The following is a 20447-nucleotide window of genomic DNA, read 5'->3' on the forward strand; positions in this document are numbered from 1 at the left end:
CAGGCTCACATGACCTCAAGAAGCAGCTGCAAGGGGAGTCAAGCTAAATAAATAAAATTCTCATTCCAGCTAGTAAGACAAGTAAATCACCACCTGAGGATCTCAAAGTATTTGGTTAATTAAAACAACCTCAGAAAATCCCTGGGAGGTAGGTCAGTATTATCCCCATTTTACAGATGGGGAAACTGAAGTGCAAAAACTTGCACAGCTGAGTCAGTGGCAGCACGGAGAGCCCAGAAGTCCTGACACCCAGCCCTGTTCTTTAACATCTTTCCCCATTCGTTTGGTATATAAAATTCTAGTGACACTACCATAAAAACATGAAAGTTACTCTTAAATCAGATTTGAAGTATCTTTTTAACCTTATACTAGAGAGCTCTCTTATCAGGCTGGCAGGGGAGTGATAGGAAAACACCACATTACTTGTCAGCATTCTAGCAGACAGAATAAAAGGGCACTGGTCTCAGAGCAAAGCATCTGTGTTAGTGGATACAGTGCTCCATGCTCCACCGTGGCCATGTGATGAACACTGAGGAAACAGACAAGCACAGGAAAATGTTCCCCAAGAACATAATCCCACTTAGATCTAACTCTCAGAGAAGTGAAAGCCCCTGTGCAAAATGACCAGGCCACATTTGATTAGAGTGAGGGAGATGTTGGGACCTGATATTCATGGAAATAGAATGCAAGATATCTGCTTCATGCTAAGCTAGCGTGACTCTGTGGCCTGAATGCCCAGCTCTGATTGTCAGAACAAATGATAGAAGAATTTTCTTCTTGCCATTTTTATAGCATAAGAGATTGGTTTCCCTCAGGGGAGCCTGAAAGTAAGACTTTATATGCACAATGCTCAGGGTCCACTGCAGTGCTTGTGCCAAATGGAAACAAAGGCTTCCTGCTCCTCAGCCTCTGCGAGGGTGGATAATCCCATCAGTTCTAGTTGCTGCACCATTGGAAGCTCTGCACTCAGACAGTAAGATTGCTCTGAAGGCACCTGTGTGCTGTGAAATCCTAGTGAGCAAACTAAACATACACCCCACTGCAAAAGCAGCTGGGTTTAGTTTCAGTCTTACTGTTCTACAAACAGAGAGGGTAGAAGCAGGAGGTGACATATAAAATGGTAAGATAACACAACTGCAGGAAGGTTCTCTACATAAAGCCTTGGGCAGTGGAAGCTGGCGTCTTTCACTGGGAACAGCCACTGTAGCTAATAAGAAATCGGAGGGGGGCAGCCCCTCAGTCCCACCTCTTTATGTTGATCGGGAAAAGTCGCTGTACCTCCAGTGTAGCCCTGCTAATTGTGGCTGCAAAAGATTTGCCTTGACAGTAACTGAAGAAAAGCATCTGAAGGACATGGGAATAATACACAGAGACGCCGCCTCCTGCCACCTGGCCATTGCTGTCCTGTAGGGACAAGGAAAAAAACACTGATATTTAAACACACATCTTCAAAGCTCTAGAGTGGTCAGGCTTTTAAATTCCTGAACAAGTACAATATTTCAACATCTGCCCTTCCACCTATCACATAACACAGCAAAGGTCTTTGAGAATGCAACTTTCAACAACAACATTACTAAGCTGCACACCATGAGATACTCCAAACACTTTTGAATAAGATACTGAGATTGCACGCCGACAGACTGTAGGTAGTGCACGAGACAGCACCTGTGTGAGAGAATGTTGCATGCTAACCCCTTCTCATCTCCAGCTCCCAAAAGCGCTTTCCTCTTGGCTTGTAGTTCCTCTATTTCCCCATTTCAGAGCAGACTGGGGTAGTGATGCTAAATGGACGTTGGAAATATTTTAAACTAGCCAGCCTGGGTGGGGCACACCAGGCCCACAGTAGCGTTGACACTGAACAAAAAAAGGCTTGTGTCTCTGCAGACCCTGCATAAGGGTGGATGATCCCATCCGTTCTAGCTAATGCACCATTAGCCGTGCATCATACCAACAGTAACGCTGCTCTGCAACCATCTTCCTGCTATGAAATCCTGCTGGGCATAACTTCAGATCCAATCATGGAAACCATGCTCAATTTTGTAGATGACTGGATCAACGGGTTTAATTTCAACCTTCCCCCTCAACCACCACCCTCCAAGTGGTGTCAGAGTCAGTGTCAGAATTTCTCTCTCTGCAGAAAAAAGTGCACTCATTGATCTAGATCAGGGGAAAGAAAAAGAAACTGCTGCTTCTTACCATCAGGAGCAGAGGGAGAAAAAAGTTAGTAGGGAAAGCCACCATTACCTTCAAGTCTTCATGGTTGACTTCAAGCACATTGGTAACATAGAATGGTCCATGCTGGGCACTGCTCGCCTCCTCCATGAGCTGAGTATAGATGTACCCAGCAGATGACATGATGACTATGATGTTCTTTCCCTCCTCATTGAACAGAAATGTGACATCCCTGATCTTGGAGCTTGGCAAAAGGAAATAGAACGTTGGGCTCAAAGCATCTACGGAAAGGTCATAGATCTGTGGGAGGAGAGGGAAGGGAATTAGCAGTGAGCCCACAGCTCTTCCTAATGGAGCATAAACACAGACTGGAACTATTCCTACAATGGTGCGGATCCCGGAGGGCAGATTATTCAGGTGCCATAATATGGAGATAAAGATAATCTCAGATCTACGAATGACCTCTTTCTTCTGTGTTTGTGAGGTTAGGAAGAGGGGAAAATGTTGGCCCCATCTTCAAAAGTGACCTTCATTTTTGAGTGTCCAACTTTAGACAAAAAGAAAAGGAGTACTTGTGGCACCTTAGAGAGTAACCAATTTATTTGAGCATGAGCTTTCGTGAGCTACAGCTCACTTCATATAAATTGGTTAGTCTCTAAGGTGCCACAAGTACTCCTTTCCTTTTTGCGAATACAGACTAACACGGCTGTTACTCTGAAACCAACTTTAGACAATCAAGGCCAGATTTTAAGAAGTATCAGCACCCACAACTGAAATCAAAGGGAGATGCAGGTGTTCAGTACCACAGAGAGAGAGAGAGAGAGAGAGAGAGAGAGAGAGAGAGAGTAAAATCTTAAATATTTCAAGTTGGGCACTCAAAATAAGAGGTCACTTACGAAAATGTGAGCCTTTGTTTTTATGTTTCTGTGAACAGTCTATTCCTAACAGTGGTGAATAGCAATACATATTAGAAAACTAGAAGTAACAGTAATGCCCTTCCTAGAATTCAAATTTTCCTCGTAAATTAGAGCACTATGTTATTCTGACATCCACTGATGACTCTGGAGACTGCCAGAAGCCCACGTCAGTTCCACGGGAAATGAAAAGCAACGCACAGCACCAAGTCAATCCGGGATCATCCACAAGTTGTGACCGTACCTTCACAAAGTCTGCAGTCACAATAGCAAGTTCTGTCTGAGATCCTGGCAGCCACACAGCCTTAATGATGAAGTTTCCTGTTGCTAATTGGGGGTGGAGTACCAAGTGATCGGAAACTGATCCTGAGCTGCTGAATGTTAGCACATGGCAGTCCTGAGACAAGAAAATAAAAGTCAAGTATTAAATATATATATTTATTTCTGCAAAAACAGATTCAAGGGGCATCATTCCTGCCATTGACCTCTCCCTAGCCCCAAACATGAATAATGGATTCATATAGGAAGAAATTAAGCATCCCTGTTTTCAGGATGAATGACTCTGCAAGAGAACTGTCTTTTCTGGGGTTTTTTCAAATATTTGAGACTACTGGTTTCTTAGGCGGTGTATTTCTTTAATTGCGGAAATTGTACACTGATTTGACAAAATACAAAATCACCACCCATTGCTCAGTAGTAGAAGTGGCTGCAGATTAAGATTAAACACAACCATTTCAGTGAAGTTTTATTTACGTGGATACCCTTCTTGGTTTCTGCAGCACAAAGGACAGTCGGCCTGAGTATCATTGTTTTATTTGGGCATCATCAAGAATGGTTTAAAATAATAAATAGGATTGACATAGTAAATGAAGCTGCAGCAAAACTAAACTAGGAGCAAGTGATTCAAGAACTAGAATTAGTGACATCTACAATGACTTCAGATCTCCGATAGCCAAACAGAACTCCACAACCCATCGCTTAGGGAGAGAGGAGCACTGCTTGGTTTGAGGTCACATTTCCAGAGGTAAAGGAACTCTCTTGCTTGTCAGACCCTTACCTTCAGCCCACACACAGCTAGATAGTCCTCCTTGCAGGGATTTCCTGTTAGGCTCAGTACAGTGAAGGGAACTGGTGCAGATGCAAGGCGAGTAAGGGTTAATTTCCTTTTGCTGGAGTCCGCTTGTTTAAGCAATGCTGAGAGTTGTAACACCGTAATCTACAAAATAATGAAATCAAGTCAATTGTCTAAGGTTGGTACCACAAAAAAAAATTCTCAGTATCTAGCTTCTTATATGACTCCATCAATGTACTGTCTCAGCATCTCTGCAGCAAGAAGCAAGATTTTTGTTCCCTAAAATATGGAACAACTGAAGTAACAATCATGCAGGGAGGTTTTTCCAAAAGAGTCTAGTCATTTACAGAGTCCTTGAGTCTGACCGTAGGAAGTCTGCTTGATTCTTTAGTCACTATGGAACATTTTAAATCATCTCATCTTACTTTAAAATGGATTTTAGGTTGTTGCGCCATTGGAGTGCGTCCCCTTCTCAGCACCCACCTTGCCCTTTTCATGGCTCACAGCTAGATGCTGGCGGCGCCCATGCGGGGAGGACAGCACACACATTGCCACCCGCCTCAGCATGTGAGCGCTGATCAGCTGTCGGATCGTCTGGCCCTGGTCGCCACTGTAGTTCATTCGGACATTCTCAAAAGCACCTTCTTGAGAGCCAAGAGTTGGGACCTGAGCCATTGTGGAGCACAAAGAACACACAGAAGTAGAGACAAATAGCAGAGATTTAACAATTGAAATAGTTTCATTTAGACTCACAGAATTTAAGGCCAGAAGGTACCATCATGATCACCTGATCTGACTCACTGCAAACTGCAGGCCACAGAACCTCGCCCACCCACTCCTTTTAATAGGCCCATGTGACCGTACCTTCATGAAGGTACTGCTGGCTGAGTTACTGAAGTCTTCAGATCTTAATTTAAAGACTTCAAGTTATAGAGGATCCACCATTTACTTTAGTTTAAACCAGCAAGTGACCTATGCCCCATGCTGCAGAGGAAGGTGAAAAATCCCTAGGGTCTCTGTCAATCTGACCCAGGGAAAATTCCTTCCCAACCCCAAATATGGCTATCAGATAAACCCTGAGCCTGTGGATAAGTCTCACCAGCCAGACACCTGGCTGTTGGAGATATCTGCTAATAGCAGTCATGGATGGACCATGTGCCATCTCTGGCAATCTCATACTATCCCCTCCATAAAAACTGACCAAGCTCGATCTTAAAACAAGCTAGGTTTTTCGCCTCCACTACTCCCCTTGGAAGGCTGTTCCAGAACTTTACTCCTCTGATGCTTAGAAACCCTTATCGAATTTCAAGTATATATTTACCGATGGTCAGTTTCTATCCATTTGTTCTCGTGCCAACACTGGCCTTTAACTTAAATAACTCCTTTCCTTCCCTGGTGTTTATCCTTCTGATGTATTTAGGAAGAGCAATCATATCTCCCCATATTCTTCATTTTGTTTGACTAAACAAGTCAAGCTCCTTAAGTCTTCTCTCATAAGGTAGCTTCTCCATTCTGCTGCTCATCCTAGCAGCTCTTCTCTGCACCTGTTCCAGTTTGAATTAATTTTTTTTAAACATGGGAGACCAGATTTGCACACAGTTTTTCAGATGAGGTCCCACCAGTGTCTTGTATCATGGTGATAACACTTCCCTGTCTCTCCTGAAAATACCTCACCTGATGCATCCTAGGATTGCATTAGTCTTTTTCAAGGCCGCATCACATTGGCAGCTCAGTCATCCTGTGATTGCCCAATACAAACAGGTCTATCTCATCCTCTGTTGCTTCCAACTGGTATATCCCCAGCTTATAGCAAAAGTTCTTGTTGTCTAAGAGCATGACCTTGCACTATGCACTATTAAGTTTCATTCCATTTCTCTTACTCCAGTTTTCAAGGTTGTACAAATCTTACAAACATACGAGAGGCCACACTGCATCAGACCAATGGTCTATCTAGCCCAATATCCTGTCTTGCAACCGTGGCCAATGCCAGAAGCTTCAGAGGGAACAAACAGAACAGGTAATCATCAAGTGATCCATCCCCTGTCATCCACCCCCAGCTTCTGGCAAACAGAAGCTAGGGACACCCAGAGCATGGGGCTCCATCCCTGACCATCTTGGCTAATAGCCACTGATGGACGTATCCTCCATGAACTTATCTAGTTCTTTTCTGAACCTTGTTACCGTTTTGCCCTTTATAACATCCCCTAGCAATGAGTTCCACAGGTTGTGTGAAGTACTTCCTTTTGTTTTAAACCTGCTGCCTATTAATTTCATTGGGTGACCCCTGGTTCTTGTGTTATGTGAAAGGGTAAATAACACTTCCTTACACACTATCTCCACACCAGTCATGATCTTATAAACCTCTATCATATCCCATCTTAGTCATCTCTTTTCCAAGATGAAAAATCCCAGTCTTTTTAATCTCTCCTCATATAGAAGCTGTTCCATACACCTACTAATTTTTGTTGCCCTTTTCTGAACCTTTTCCAATTCCAATATATCTTTTCTGAGATCTGACAACCACATCTGCACGCAATATTCAAGATGTGGGCCTACCATGGATTTATGTAGAGGTAAGATGACATTTTCTGTCTTATTTTCAATCCCTTTCTTAATGATTCCCAACATTCTGTTAGCTTTTTTGACTGCTGCTGCACATTGAGTGGATGTTTTCAGAGAATTATCCGCAATGACTCCAAGATCTCTTTCTTGAGTGGCAACAGCTAATTTAGACTCCACCATTGTGAAGGTATAGTTGGGATTATGTTTTCCAATGTGCATTACTTTGCATTTATCAACATTGAATTTCATCTGCCATTCTGTTGCCCAGTCACCCAGTTTTGTGCAATCGTTTGTAACTCTTCACAGTCTGCTTTGGACTTCAATATCTTGAGTAATTTTGCATCACCTGCAAATTTTGCCACCTCACTGTTTACCCTTTTTCCAGATCATTTATGAATATGTTGAACAGCACTGGTCCCAGTACAAATCCCTGGGGAACTTCACTACTTATCTCTCTCCATTCTGAAAACTGACTATTTATTCCTACCCTTTGTTTTCTGTCTTTTAACCAGCCACTGATTCATGAGTGGACCTTCCCTGTTATCCCGTGACTGCTTGTATGATATTCTGGTCGTCCTCTGTTTTGGCCAGACCTCCCAACTTTGTGACATCCGCAAATTTTATTAGCGCACTCCCACTTGTGCGCCAAGGTCATAAATGAAAATGTTAAATAAGGTAAGTTGCAAGACCAGTCCCTGAGGAATATCTTAAGTTATTTCACTAATAACCTCCCTCCAGCCTGACAATTTACTTGCAGGTTGACCTGGCCTCCCCTTTTCTTATTCATCTTTCTATACTCATATTAATCCCCATCTTCTCCAATTTAATTAATAGTTTCCTGTGTGAAAATGTATCAAATGCTTTACTGAAATCCAGGTAGATTAAATCTACTGCATTTCCTTGGTCTAGAAAATCAGTTTTCTCAAAGAACAAGATCAGGATGTTCTGGCACAATCTACCTTTTGTACAACTGTGCAGTATTTTATCCCAATTACCATTTACTTCTATGTCCTTAACTACTCTCTCTTTAAAAATGTGTTCTAAGATCTTGCATACAACTGAGGTCAAACTAACAGGCCTGCAGTTTAGCAGATCACATTTTTTCCCTCTTTCTTAAACGTAGGTACTATATTTTCAATTCTCCAGTCATAGGGTACAACCTCCATGTTTACAGATTCATTAAAAATCCTTGCTACTGGGCTCACAATTTCATGTGTCAGTACCTTAAATATTCTTGGATAGAGAATATCCAGGCTCCCCAGTTTGGTCTTATTAAGCTCATTGAGTTTGACTTCCATCTCGGTTGTGGCAATTTCTGCTTCCATGTCCTTGTTCCCATTGGCCATGCTCCCATTCCCCCAGGCTGCTCATTACCCTTATTAAAAACTGAGGCAAAAGTGATCCCTCCCGTCGGCTCAAAAGCAAGCATTTGAACTAGCAAGCCAGCCAGTAATCATACCATCAACTGATCTGTCATTTCCATGGTCTTGTCCAAAGTGTGCAGCTCATTCAGAGCCTGCTGTGCTCGGCTGCTGCTGCCCATGGCTGAAGCTTGCTGGAAGTTGACCTGAATGGCATCCATTAGGAAGCTCAGCATATCCAACACCAGAGGAGCAAAGGAGAAGTTGGCCTATGAGAAACAGATGTGCCAAGTAAAGCACAAGACATACCCATGAAATCTCCATAGCAGCAGCATTTCACAGGCAAGATAAGCCTTTGAAAAGCAGTTACAGCACCACTATCCTAATAGACAACTGAGAATCAGGTAACTTGTCTAACTACCAGTACAGCCCACTCCACAACCGCTCTGTACCAAACTCGACTGTTTCTTACCGGCATTAGACACAAAAATCCAGTGTTAACTCTCAACACAGAACATAGTCCCTGCACCAATTCTGTACTGGCATAACACTAAATCAAAATGGTAAAAGTCTCTTAAGTTAGAAGCATTGACTACTGCAAAGACAGCTTTATTCTAGGAGAACAAAGAATCCTGAAGAACTACTACACAGAGGGATCCTGATTGTTGAATGAGATTTTAACGTGACAATACCTGGGATTGCAATTCCTCTCGACAGCCCTCAACATTTCGACACAGGCTGCTCTTCTTGGGTTTCTCTTCATCAGGGCCCTTCCCATCATTGATGGTGACCTTGGATTTATCTGCCGGGGAGCTGCTTGCATGGCGGATGACACTCTCAGGCACTCTGGGCTCACTCTGGAATGCAGACTCCTTCATGGTAGAGCTGATGCCACTGCTGGGAGTTCTTTTCACTAAAGCCTGGGAAAGACAAAGCAATATTGAGGGCCCAATCCAGTTTCCATTTAAGTCAATGACAAAACTCCCAGTGATTTCAATTGGAGCAAAATTAAATTCCTCAAAGTACATTTTCAGAGAGATAAGACAGCAATAACCCTGTACCATGCATGTCACTTTCCTTTTAGACTTTGTATTAGACAGGAAGTAACATTGTTGGCAGCTGGTGGGAAACATCAAAAGAGCAGAGATCTGGTAAGTGGGCAACATGAAGTTGACCTACAAACCACAAGTCAGTTATGTAGGTGCAAAGTCTTAATTAGTATTAACAGATCTGCCAATAGAGATCATCTTGGTGAAGGGGGTGAAATCATTAAGTAGAAAGCTTCAAATTACAGGGCAGTGATGAAGCTTATTCTAAAGTAGACCCCTCCCATATACTGATGACAAAATAACTATTGTGCAATATAAGACTTTGCAAAGCCAAACTTAGGCAACCTGTAATAGTTGCAGGACAGTTTAAATTTAGCCATGAAGATCCTTTACCAGGCAACTGCCATCTTCCTTCGCTCCACAGTCACAGAAGAATGAACCATATTTGGCGTAAGAAATCTCATGGTCCTTGTGACAAACTTTAGCACAAACCGTGCAAACACCAACCCCATCCACCATCTTACAAGTGTGACAGTGGTACCTGTACAAAAGAAACCAGAGAGGTTAGAAATTATAGCCCCTCCAATTTAGCATACCATCTCTTCCCCAATTCTGAATGGCCAGAAAGACCAGGCTGATATTCTGTATATAGGAAAACCTGGAGGGCTCTTACCAGTGTTGGTTCATGAATTCTTTCTGTGTGATGGTGAAGGTGCACAGCTTGTTGCAGAGAGAATCTTCATCCTGTTTAGGAAGGAAGATCATTTGGTCAGTGCATTACATATCTACCTACCTACCCTGGAGCCATCACTTGATACAAAAGAAACACATTCTCTGACAAATTCACATTTGAAAACAGTGAGTTTTAGCATCATCTAAAGCAGCAGGCACCAAACAAAATCACTTCATTTTACATCCAAGAAATATTGAACAATAATTAAAAGAAGATATTGGGGCCTGAATTTAAAGGAATGAATTACTGATGGCAGCTTTAATATTAAAGAGACATCTAAAAGCCTATCCCAGTTAAATTGTGTATTAATGTAACAGTCAGAGAACCAGCTATACAAGACCAGCAACATCTTACTCAACATTTCTGCTCCATCTTCAGCTCATCTCTGCTTGCTTTACTGACAAAGGTAAAGACTTTTTTGTCAACACTGAAAAACTAATCTATCTACACAAGATAGAGCTGGATTCTCTTCTGTCTTATGTCAGCTACGTTCTAAACTGCAAAATCTTTATTACTGACAAGGTTTTAAGAGACAGAGGGCACAGATGGGCTTTCAGATCCCAGGTTAAGATTGTCCAACATGAAATCATACTGTTTATAAATCAAATCACAATATTTTTCTACATTTGATCTGGAAGCTGCACATATAAATATAGAAGACTATTGTGACTCTCACCGCTAATCTACATCATAAGATTACAGGATTGTCACTCTGGAGCCTAGAATAACTGCTGAGTCAATGTGAAGCAATGGAAACAGCTACAAGCATGAGCTGATTTCTGATTAAGAATATCACAAGGTCCAATCATCACTGGGATTCATGGTCTGTCACTCTCCAATCTTTAAGATCGGAGACATTTTGAACTTTACAGATTACACTCGTGAGGTGTACAGCTACAGTAAGGCATGTACCTATGCCATGAGTGCTAGACCACTGTGATATCAGAGGTAACTCAACAAATCACAACCCGTACTCTACAGCTAATTTGCATGCAACAATTTAATTGGGTGTATAAAGGAGACTGTGGAGATGATTGATTACTTAGGCCAGCTGCCACAACCATGCAACAGCATCAGCTTTCAGCTACTAGTTGCGAACATCACACTACGAGAACTTACCGAGTCTTCAGCTTGAGAATCTTCCTCTTCCACTGCCAGCTCTTCCACCCAATCTGAATCCACCTCGATAGCCCGTTCCTCTCCGTCAACGGACAGATGACTGGGTCCTTGGCCGCTGGTTTGGCTCAGAGCATTAGTGACATCAGCCAGATAAGACACAATGTGACATGTACACTCCAGTATAGTAACATGCTGCAAGCAAAAGTTGAATATGAAAAAAAGAGAAGGAATACTTAAGTCATCCTGCAGTCAAAAAAGCTAACAATGCTAGGAGCCATTAGGAAAGGGAATTGATAATAAGGCAGAAAATATCATAATGCCTCTCAATAAATCCATGGTATGCCCACACCTTGAGTACTGTGTGCAGATGTGGTCGTCCCATCTCAAAAAAGATATACTGGAATTGGAAAAGGTTCAGAAAAGGGCAACAAAAATGATTAGAGGTATGGAACACCTTCCTTTTGAGGAGAGGTTAATGAGCTTGGGACTTTTCAGCTTGGAAAAGAGACGACTAAGGGGAGATATGACAGAGGTCTACAAAACCATGTCTGGTGTGGAGAAAGTAAAAAGGAAGTGTTTACTCCTCATAACACCAGAACTAGGGGGTCACCAAATGAAATTAATAGGCAGCAGGTTTAAAAACAAACAAAAGGAAGTATTTCTTTACACAACGCACAGCCAGCTTGTGGAACTCCTTACCAGAGGATGTTGTGAAGGCCAAGACTATAGCAAGGTTCAACAAAAAAAAGAAAAATCAGATACTGTACATGCATGGAGGATAGGCCCATCAATGGCTATTAGCCAGGATGGGCAGGGAGGGTGTCCCTAGCCTCTGTTTGCCAGAACCTGGGATTGGGCAACAGGGGATGGATAACTTGATGATTACCTGTTCTGTTCTTTCCCTAACATTTATACCGGTATAACTTTTCTGATGCAGACCAGGGCTCAGACCAAACACTGAGGACTGAGAACTGACTGTGTTTCTTACCTTTCCATGCATGACATTAGCATTCATTTTTTCTATAACGTTCTTTTGAGACAGGTATTTCTTGCTATAGGATAAAGGAAAGTTAAAAAAGATAGTTATAGAAACAGCTCTTAAAAGTTATCAATTTAATCCTCACTGATGACGATCCCAAGTATTTAGTTTGTTAGTTTTACAACAGCATTAAGCAAATCATTAAGGTAGTGACCACTAAATCAACGAGAGGAAAAGCTAAGGACCTCCATGGTTCCAATACAAATCTCCACAAAGATACTTATCCCAACTACCACAAATTCCAACAGGTGGCATTCCGAACTATGAGGCAACCACACAGCAGCCCACATGCTCTCCCCTCTCCATTATCAAACTCCCAAGAAGTAAGTCCAACGCATGAAGATAATCAACCACCAACACAGGTCTCATTTTTCTTACCATCTGCCCAGCCAATCGACTGCAGCACTGTGAAGCTGGAGATGTCCAGCACCTTGCCCAGCACTGGCCAGAGTTGCCATCACAACCATGAGCTCAGGGAAGCCTGTTCCATCACCATTGGCCAACATTTCCGTTGCCATTGGTATAAGGGTACTCAGCAGAACAGTGCACACGCCTTCTCCGACTTGGCTAATCAACAAGAAAGTAAGTTTGAGATGCATTAAATCACCCATCTACACCAGTTTAAGCTGAACTTTTCTGAGGGTTATCTCAGCAGTATATTAGTCCGCACCAGACGGGTGCAAATTCTAGCATGGACTAGTGTGTCGCGCACTAACTGCCCCATATGGGCCCTGCTGGCATACAATAAAAGTTCCCTAGGGTATGTTAATGTAGTCCTGTTTCAAATACTACTACATTAATATACACTAGAGAACAACAGCAAGACAATGGCTTTACAGCATGAGAGATCAGCAGTATTTAATAGACTAGAAGGTGTCTATGGAATATGTATTTTATCAATAGTATATAATGTAAGTCACATAAGATTGTTCTCTACCTGTTTTCCCGAACAATATATGTTGTCAGAAGTTGCAGCAGCTGCCTGTTCTCTTGAACAACATCCAATTGATCTGAATCTTTAGGTGGTGACATGGTCATCCTGGTTAACCAGGCCTGTAGGCGTACAGGCTCAACACAGGCCAACTGGGCCAAGGAGCCACATAGTCGCAACAGACTGGGGTTAGGGCTCTTCTCAGCTAGGAGACAGAATGATCAGTGGTTGATATTGTGGCTGTAAATTGAACAGGCCTGATGACAATTTTCCTTCTACTATTAAAAGGAAAATTCACTGGATTCCCTAAAGGGCATGCAACTGGAGACAACCCCACAGCTATCCCTGTTACTATCATCATCATCATTCTAATTCTGTCCCTCCATTCGTTCCCCCCAGACACTTATTCTCTCTCTCTCACACATTGAGGGTAACTAAATCAAGCATGACATAAAAGTGAATTGTGTAATTTTCCAGCTTGTGGTCATCTCTAGCTGTTCATATGCATACTGAAGATATTGCCAGACGGTCCCCTTGTGCCTGCTCCTCCAGAGAGCTGAACAGTCTGCTTAGCAAACATTCACCTTCAAAAGAGGAATTGCTGAAATACTAGTTAACTCAGAATAAGCTTTTACTACACACTGAAAGGGCAAATAATCAAGGGGAAATGTGCAGAGAGGGAGGCTGTCAGGGGAGGGACAGTGACAGACCTGAAAACTGAAGCTAGAGAGGCGGAGGGGACAGAAGACAAAAACAAAACACAAAAGGTGACTGGGAATGAGTACACGTAGTCTTCACTATCTCCCCACAATTTTTCTTTCAAGCATTTTCATACTGTAGGTCAATTTATGTAGAACAAAAAAATGTTAAATGGAAATCAAAGTTCTGATGCGGAGATTAAACACAGTCACTTACTCAACTGGAAGAGTTTGGTGAAGAATTTCAGAACCCGGTTACAGAATTTAGCTGAGAGATTTTCATTGGCTGTTGCCATCATGATCTGGACCAGTTCTCCACTAATTGAGTGAGAGAAAACAAATCATCAGGTCAAACCTTTCAAAAATGCACTCACCTCTTTTCTTCACTGTTCTTTATATCAATCTTAGATGCCAGGGCAGAAACCGTTCATATGCTGCAGAGTACTTTGGGGAAGTGGGGGAGGAAACAGACACCTAAACAAGACAAAACTCTGAAGCTTGCACCCAGCACAGTAAGGATGGAGCATTGCAGGCAGCTACCTTCCATTCTTAGTTTCACCAGAAAAGAATGACAACAAAAACCATGTTAATGGGTTGTCCATGAAGAAGCCAAGCAATTACACTCCAAAGGGAAATATCAAACAAGTGCCAACACTACTTCCCTTCAATGTTTATTAGAGCCACAGAGTCCTGCTGTAGTCAGTCAGCTTAAAATTAAGGCTACGTAACAGAAGAGCCTTGTTAAAAAAATGATTGCAGCTGTTTGGTTGAAGCAATTTCAGCCTGCTGGTAAAATCATCACATCTTTTTCCCATTGTCCTCTCCTCCACTCTCTGAGGTACTAACTCATGGTTAGCAGCACTACATTAACGTGTTTTTGCAATCTGGCTGTATACAATACTTTCAGAGCAGTGACATCAGAGCCTTAGCTCCAAATTCAGAAGGGTATGCAAACCTCAGGACCTCACAGATCATGAGCAATCTGGAGACAAACCAGGGTTCTGTCACAAAAGGGCCAAAGCTGATTTCAACATCTTTTGTCGTCATCTTCTTTCTCACTCTATTCTCATGTATCATCTCCCATCCCAACAGTGCACATAAACCAAGCCAACTCCCCCATCACGCTACTTTAGCTTGGGCTGAACACACGAAGTAGAGAGCATGTAAAGGATGTCAATCAACTTTGCAACTGTAATTAACTCTCCCCCAGTTCACCTCTTCCTACACTCTTGCTGTGCTCTGCTGTTTCACATCCGCACTACCTTGTCTTCATACTCCAAGACAGGAAAACGGCATCCTTCAGGAGATCAAGCCAATGCTATCTGGGGGTAGCATTGAAAGAACAGGTGCTACTTTACAAGTAGAACTGACAGGCAAATTAATACAGCCTCTCTCAAAAGGTTCTTTATGCTGCCTCGAACAAAACGGATGTATCCAAAGACTCACAAAACCAGTCACTGAAATGATGACTAATTGAACATTTCATCTGCCGTGTCAAAGCAGAACTCTCTCTCTCACCTGGGAATCTTGTCACACCTACAAAATCCCACATCTCTCCAAAGGGCAACATGTTCCTTGTGCATATTATATGAACTCTGCACTTTCCTGTACAGAAGCAACAGCATTCCACAAATGCTAAGTATGACAAGACAAGCAATAACAGAGGAGAAAAGCAGTCCTTAGAATGCAATACTCCATCACCTCACCTCTCTGAGAAGAATTCCTCCATGGCTTTCCGGGCCTGGCTGCTCTCCAGCTGCTTCTCCAGATGCTGCAAACACTCCTCCAAAATAGACTCATCTAGGCCACTGTGGATCAAAGATTAAGTATAAAGAAGAGTGCACTTCCTGCTCAGTCTTACGTGTTTATTATCTGTCACATATAGAATCAGAAACTATATGTGACAATGATTGTCTGAAAATTTATAAATAAAGTCAAAAATTGATTAAGCCTAAATTGATCAGACCTCAGTTTCCCACTTTACAATAGGCATCCCTAGGTGGGCTAAACTCCAAGATGTCTTATTGTCACATTTGGTGTTGCAATCCTAAGACTCCGGGTACTAACAAGGCACAGATGGTTCAAGGGAGGCCCTAGCCAGGGCATTGGAAAATATCCAGATAAGAAAGTAGGCTCTCAGAATGGAGCACTGCATTAAACAGTTTATAATCTCCTTTGGGGAGGGGGATTTCATAGAAAAACCTTAGCCAAGGAAGAACCTTGGGACATGGTTCAAGAGACCTTTGAGAGTAATGTAGTAAACAACAAGAAATATAAAAACTTCCATAAAAAGGAAGTGTGTATTGAAGAATTATATGTAATGGTCTTGTGTCTGCAGGACACAAAAGGGGTTAAGAAATCCTGCAAACAGTTAAAAACGTAGACTAAAGAGGCTGCAGACCATGGCCAAGTGACAGTCTCAGAACCAGAACAAACTTGCAAACAGTTAACTTTGCAGAGGGCACTAACACACTCACCCCATCCACCCCTCTGGGAAAAGGAGGATTCAGATGCTTACTGGAAAAGAGAGAGAGTGCAACTTCATGGATTCACAAAGCACCGGTAATCTATAAAGGAACTGTGGGTTGTTGCATTTAAATAAATGATGTGAAAATTTAAATGAGTTATAAGCAACCTGCTGAGTTCATTTGTTTTGCTGTTTTAACTCGTTTTATATATTATATAACATACACTGTATGTTCTGTGCCACGTGACCTTTTTAAAAATTTTATTTTTGTTTTAACTTATTTTGGGTTTTATTTTTGTTGCGACAAAAATTAAGTTTGTGCATAATTATAATACACACACACACACTTTCGTCATCACACACTACTGATTCCAAAGTTTCTTCCTTGTGTTATCTGGAAATACATCCTGTAGCAAATATTCCTACATTGCATGCAAAAGCTAAGGACGTTTTCATTCTCTAACAAGAAGTGTAGTAGATACTCTGAGTTTCTTCCATCCACAGGGAATCAATGTTAAAAAGATTAAATATCATTTTGCAAAATGTTTTTAGTCTCTTGTTTAGTTGGTAACAGTACCTGTTCTCCAAGGTTATTATGCCCGTTGACTTACAGAGGGAGAATGAGAAGGGAAAAGCCTTATATCTGTCTGGTTCGCAATGAGAAAGCTGGCATTAACCAGCCTAATTTAATAGCCAGATGCAAACAAACAATAAGGAAAAATTTACCAAGTGATTCTGATTAGCACCTCTAGCCTTAATCTCATGCTTCCTGTACAACCCCTATTTGTCTAGTAACAGCCACAAATTATTCATGTTCAAATATTCAACACTGATGAGTCCTCAGCTGGAGTACTGTGTCCAATTCTGGATGCAACGTGTCAGGAAAGATGGGGGCAAATTGGACAGAGTCCAGAGGAGAGCAACAAAAATGATAAGAAGTTTAGAAAACCTGACCTATGAGGAAAGCTTAAAAAAAACTGGGCATGTCTAGATGGGGGACGGACGGACCAGATAACAGTCTTCAAATACATTAAGGTCAACTATAAGAAGAACAGTGATCAGAAGTAGTAATGGGCTTGATCTGCAAGAAGGGAGATTTAGATTAGATACTAGGGGAAAAAAATAACTAAGGGTAGGTAAGCTCTGGAAGAGGCTTCCACAGCAAGTTGTGTAATCATCGTCATTGGAGGTTTTTAAGAACAGGTTGAACAAACACCTGTCAGTAATGGTCTAGGTTTACTTCTACACCCCCTTTCACTGAGGCAGGACTCAATGACATCTCAAGTTCCCTTCCAGCTCTATATTTCTATGATTCTATGTGATTCAACACTCAATTCAAGTAGATCATCAAATCCACACTGCTTGTTTACATAGATATTTCACTATTTAAAGTTTTTGTAACTTGGATAAAATGTTGTTAGGTTTTAATCAGAAACTACATTAGCTTATTCTTTTCTGTACTATGCTATTATGTGGCCTTTCCATAGCACAAATAAAAACATTGATGAACAAATGGATCAAGATAATCCTGTCCATCTGGCTTGGCAATTCACACAATGAAGGGACACATTGTACATGATCTGATACCTATTGGGGTCAGAGTGATTAGCCAGTATGTTATAACATCCTGTGATCAGCTTCTCATAGACACGAGCCAGAAATTCATCAGACTCCGCAGGGCCCAGGATCCTTTCTAGGGAGTTGCTGCTGATCTCTGCCACACTCTCCATGCTGGTCTCCAACAGAAGGGGCAACAAGGTATGAATAACCTGTGGTGGGTTCAGTTCATCTGACCAGCTTGAAGGGAGAAGAGAAACAGCAAAAATATTTCCATTAGTACACCAGTAAAAGATCTACGCAATGAAATAGCTTAGCAGGCACAGAGCTGGGAAATTGATCTAGATGGAAGACTAGGTACATGTTAAGTCCAAAGCCCTTTTCAAATAGTTGGGTATAATTCAGTTGCCCTGACTATCTATCCTCTCTGAACAAAACAGTTCTCCTCACCAAAACTATCTTTGAGCCACTATGGTATATAAATTCCTGTAATGTTTTCCTAGGTAGAAACTGCATCATTTAGTATGTCCTCTAGACAATGGGGCAGTATCAGAACCCTGTTCTGTGCTTTGGGATACCTAGAGAATAAAAGTCACCACAGAAGAACTGTTTCTGTTGTTCTCCTTTCCAGTTATGCATTAATATTTCTAAGAGGACACACCTGGTGATCACAATCTAAAAAGCAATCCACACTGCTTCCATTGTTTTCCCCATTTTGTGGGACGTGTGTTTATTCCGTGCCCCCATTCTGCAAGAAGGGGCTAAGAATTCCCTCTAGGGTGAAGTCTGGCTTCTACAGATCCAATGCCAAGTGAGTGTTACCTTTCACTCACGTACAGTTCCTGGTCTCAAATTCAGAAAAACAGCGTCCTTTACCCAACTTTTTTCCTCATAAACAGGAATGGTCAGTTGCAAGTCATGTTTAAAAGAACAGGCAAAACCAAACGCAACAAAAAAAAATGTTCACTTACACGATGAGGTCCCCAGTGAGTCTGACCAAGGAGAGGAGGGTATGTTTTAAGGAAGCTGCGAGGGGTAGAGTCTGGCTACAGAGTGTGCCCAGATGGGCAGCCTGAACCGCACTGATGTAGCTCTCTGCTGGGATTGTGTCATTCGCAAAGGCATTGCGCTAAAAAGAATCAGAACACATGTTCAGGATGAATACCTACCACAGAAAGCATAATCTGGTGCCTAAAAAAGGAGCATATGTGAGTAAACACAGTGCGTCATGGCTGAAGTTCACCATTTGGATTTTTAAAACCTCCACATTGTTGTCCTAATAGCCGCAAGGTGGTGGAATTGCAGTCTGCAGAAGTTGACAGTTCAGCCTGTGGTTAGGGATGTGACACCCATGGAGACTTTACACACTAACATGCAATCCTCCATACTGAACTAAGCAGCAGGGCTGTTCTGATGGTGAACTGGAACTTTCTAATTTCCACTGGCCAAACCTCTATATTAAAAGGGAAGGATGCAGTAAATCTGCTCCTTTTGTAGGAAAATTTGCAGCTCTTGGTTGTGCAAAATTTGGATACCTTTGCAATAGCAGATGATGACTCATGTCTAGCATGAGAAAGACTACTTCCCTCCTGCCATATGTTTAGCTGTTACAGTTTAATGGAAGTTAAACAAAAAAATATAGTAGACAACTTTCCCACCAATTTACATACTTAAGGGCTATTTCAAGGCCCTTATATAGGACTGGACTCACCCATGATCCAATGTTTGGAAACTCATTAGTATGAATGTTGTTCCAAGATTCACACAAAGCCTGCACTGCTGATGGCAAGTTCTGTACAAGCGTTGGGCCTGCAACCAAATGAGAGAGTAAAAATAAGGAATTCACAAGGGCTGACAGGGAAGCCAGTAAGGCTGGAATTCAGTAAGGCCCTCTTTAAAAAAAGCCAGAATACTTCCAACTGAATTAGGTAAGTTAGCTATCCAGTTTCCCATCAAAGTTAGGTTTATCTGAACTGTCATTCTGGTGGTGAGGCTCGTTTCACACTCTTCTACAATAAGATAACTGCTCTTAAGAAAATAAAGCCTGCATTACCCTCCACAGCCTTGGGCAACTCGTCATGCAGCAGACAGTTCCTCCAGTGAAAAGGTATTATTTCAACAGTATTAACGTGTCAAAATGCTTTAATCAAGTGATTAACCAACAACAATCCCTCCTGTGAGGAATTCTGAAAGTTTCACTTGCTACACAGTATGCAGCCTATCCATTCAAGCAATGAAAATCCATGGAAATTCAAAGGACAGCTATGCCAGCAGAGTGGCAACACAGCTGCAAAGCCATTTTAATGCTGGCTGGACTTAAGCTAGTTATTGTTTTCATGATTTCCCCCCACACTTCTGCACTACAACCACTTCTGAATCCAGAGGTGCAAGTACCTGACTGAACTACACAGCATCAGTACCCCCGTCTTTGAGGTGATGGTTGGGGGGCAGCAGGGGCGTGAACCTTTTGCCAGCACAGCTTTGAAGCTGAACCTTTACAATATTGTATCAAAAGTCTCCCTTGAACAAATTTAGGAACGCAGCTAAACGCCACAAGAGCCTTACCCAGAGTATTTGATTTGCAGCGGCTCGATCCAATAGCCAGGACAGCAGCATACCCCCGAAGCTTCTCTTCAGAAGGTTTGTTCTCAGCGGACCCCTCTTCAGAGAGGCTCTGCAGTAAGTAAGATCTGTGTTGGGGGTGGAAAGGACTCATTTCAGGGGACAGCTCTGCATTTCAGAACTAACATGCCAATACAGTAACAGACGGGAA

The 20447-nt window shown here is 42.1% G+C and overlaps 1 protein-coding gene across 3 annotated transcripts in view; it reads right to left on the minus strand.

Annotated features, from left to right (window-relative positions):
• The window catches only part of UBR4 (ubiquitin protein ligase E3 component n-recognin 4), a 113852-nt gene that overhangs the window by 67915 nt on the left and 25490 nt on the right, over positions 1–20447 (minus strand). For all 3 annotated transcript variants that reach the window (XM_073317114.2, XM_073317113.2, XM_073317112.2), the window contains exons 26-44: positions 20240–20364; positions 19386–19483; positions 18646–18803; positions 17705–17914; positions 15357–15458; positions 13868–13968; positions 12959–13157; positions 12400–12588; positions 11971–12034; positions 10983–11174; positions 9804–9874; positions 9524–9671; positions 8774–9001; positions 8180–8350; positions 4642–4824; positions 4144–4302; positions 3331–3483; positions 2245–2472; positions 1247–1404 (exon numbers count right to left, since the gene is read on the minus strand). In XM_073317114.2, coding sequence (XP_073173215.1) covers positions 1247–1404; positions 2245–2472; positions 3331–3483; positions 4144–4302; positions 4642–4824; positions 8180–8350; positions 8774–9001; positions 9524–9671; positions 9804–9874; positions 10983–11174; positions 11971–12034; positions 12400–12588; positions 12959–13157; positions 13868–13968; positions 15357–15458; positions 17705–17914; positions 18646–18803; positions 19386–19483; positions 20240–20364 — 2937 coding nt within the window. The remainder of the gene's footprint in view (positions 1–1246; positions 1405–2244; positions 2473–3330; positions 3484–4143; positions 4303–4641; positions 4825–8179; positions 8351–8773; positions 9002–9523; positions 9672–9803; positions 9875–10982; positions 11175–11970; positions 12035–12399; positions 12589–12958; positions 13158–13867; positions 13969–15356; positions 15459–17704; positions 17915–18645; positions 18804–19385; positions 19484–20239; positions 20365–20447) is intronic.

The sequence above is a fragment of the Lepidochelys kempii genome, chromosome 18 (assembly GCF_965140285.1).
Source record: "Lepidochelys kempii isolate rLepKem1 chromosome 18, rLepKem1.hap1, whole genome shotgun sequence".
NCBI lineage: Eukaryota > Metazoa > Chordata > Testudines > Cheloniidae > Lepidochelys > Lepidochelys kempii.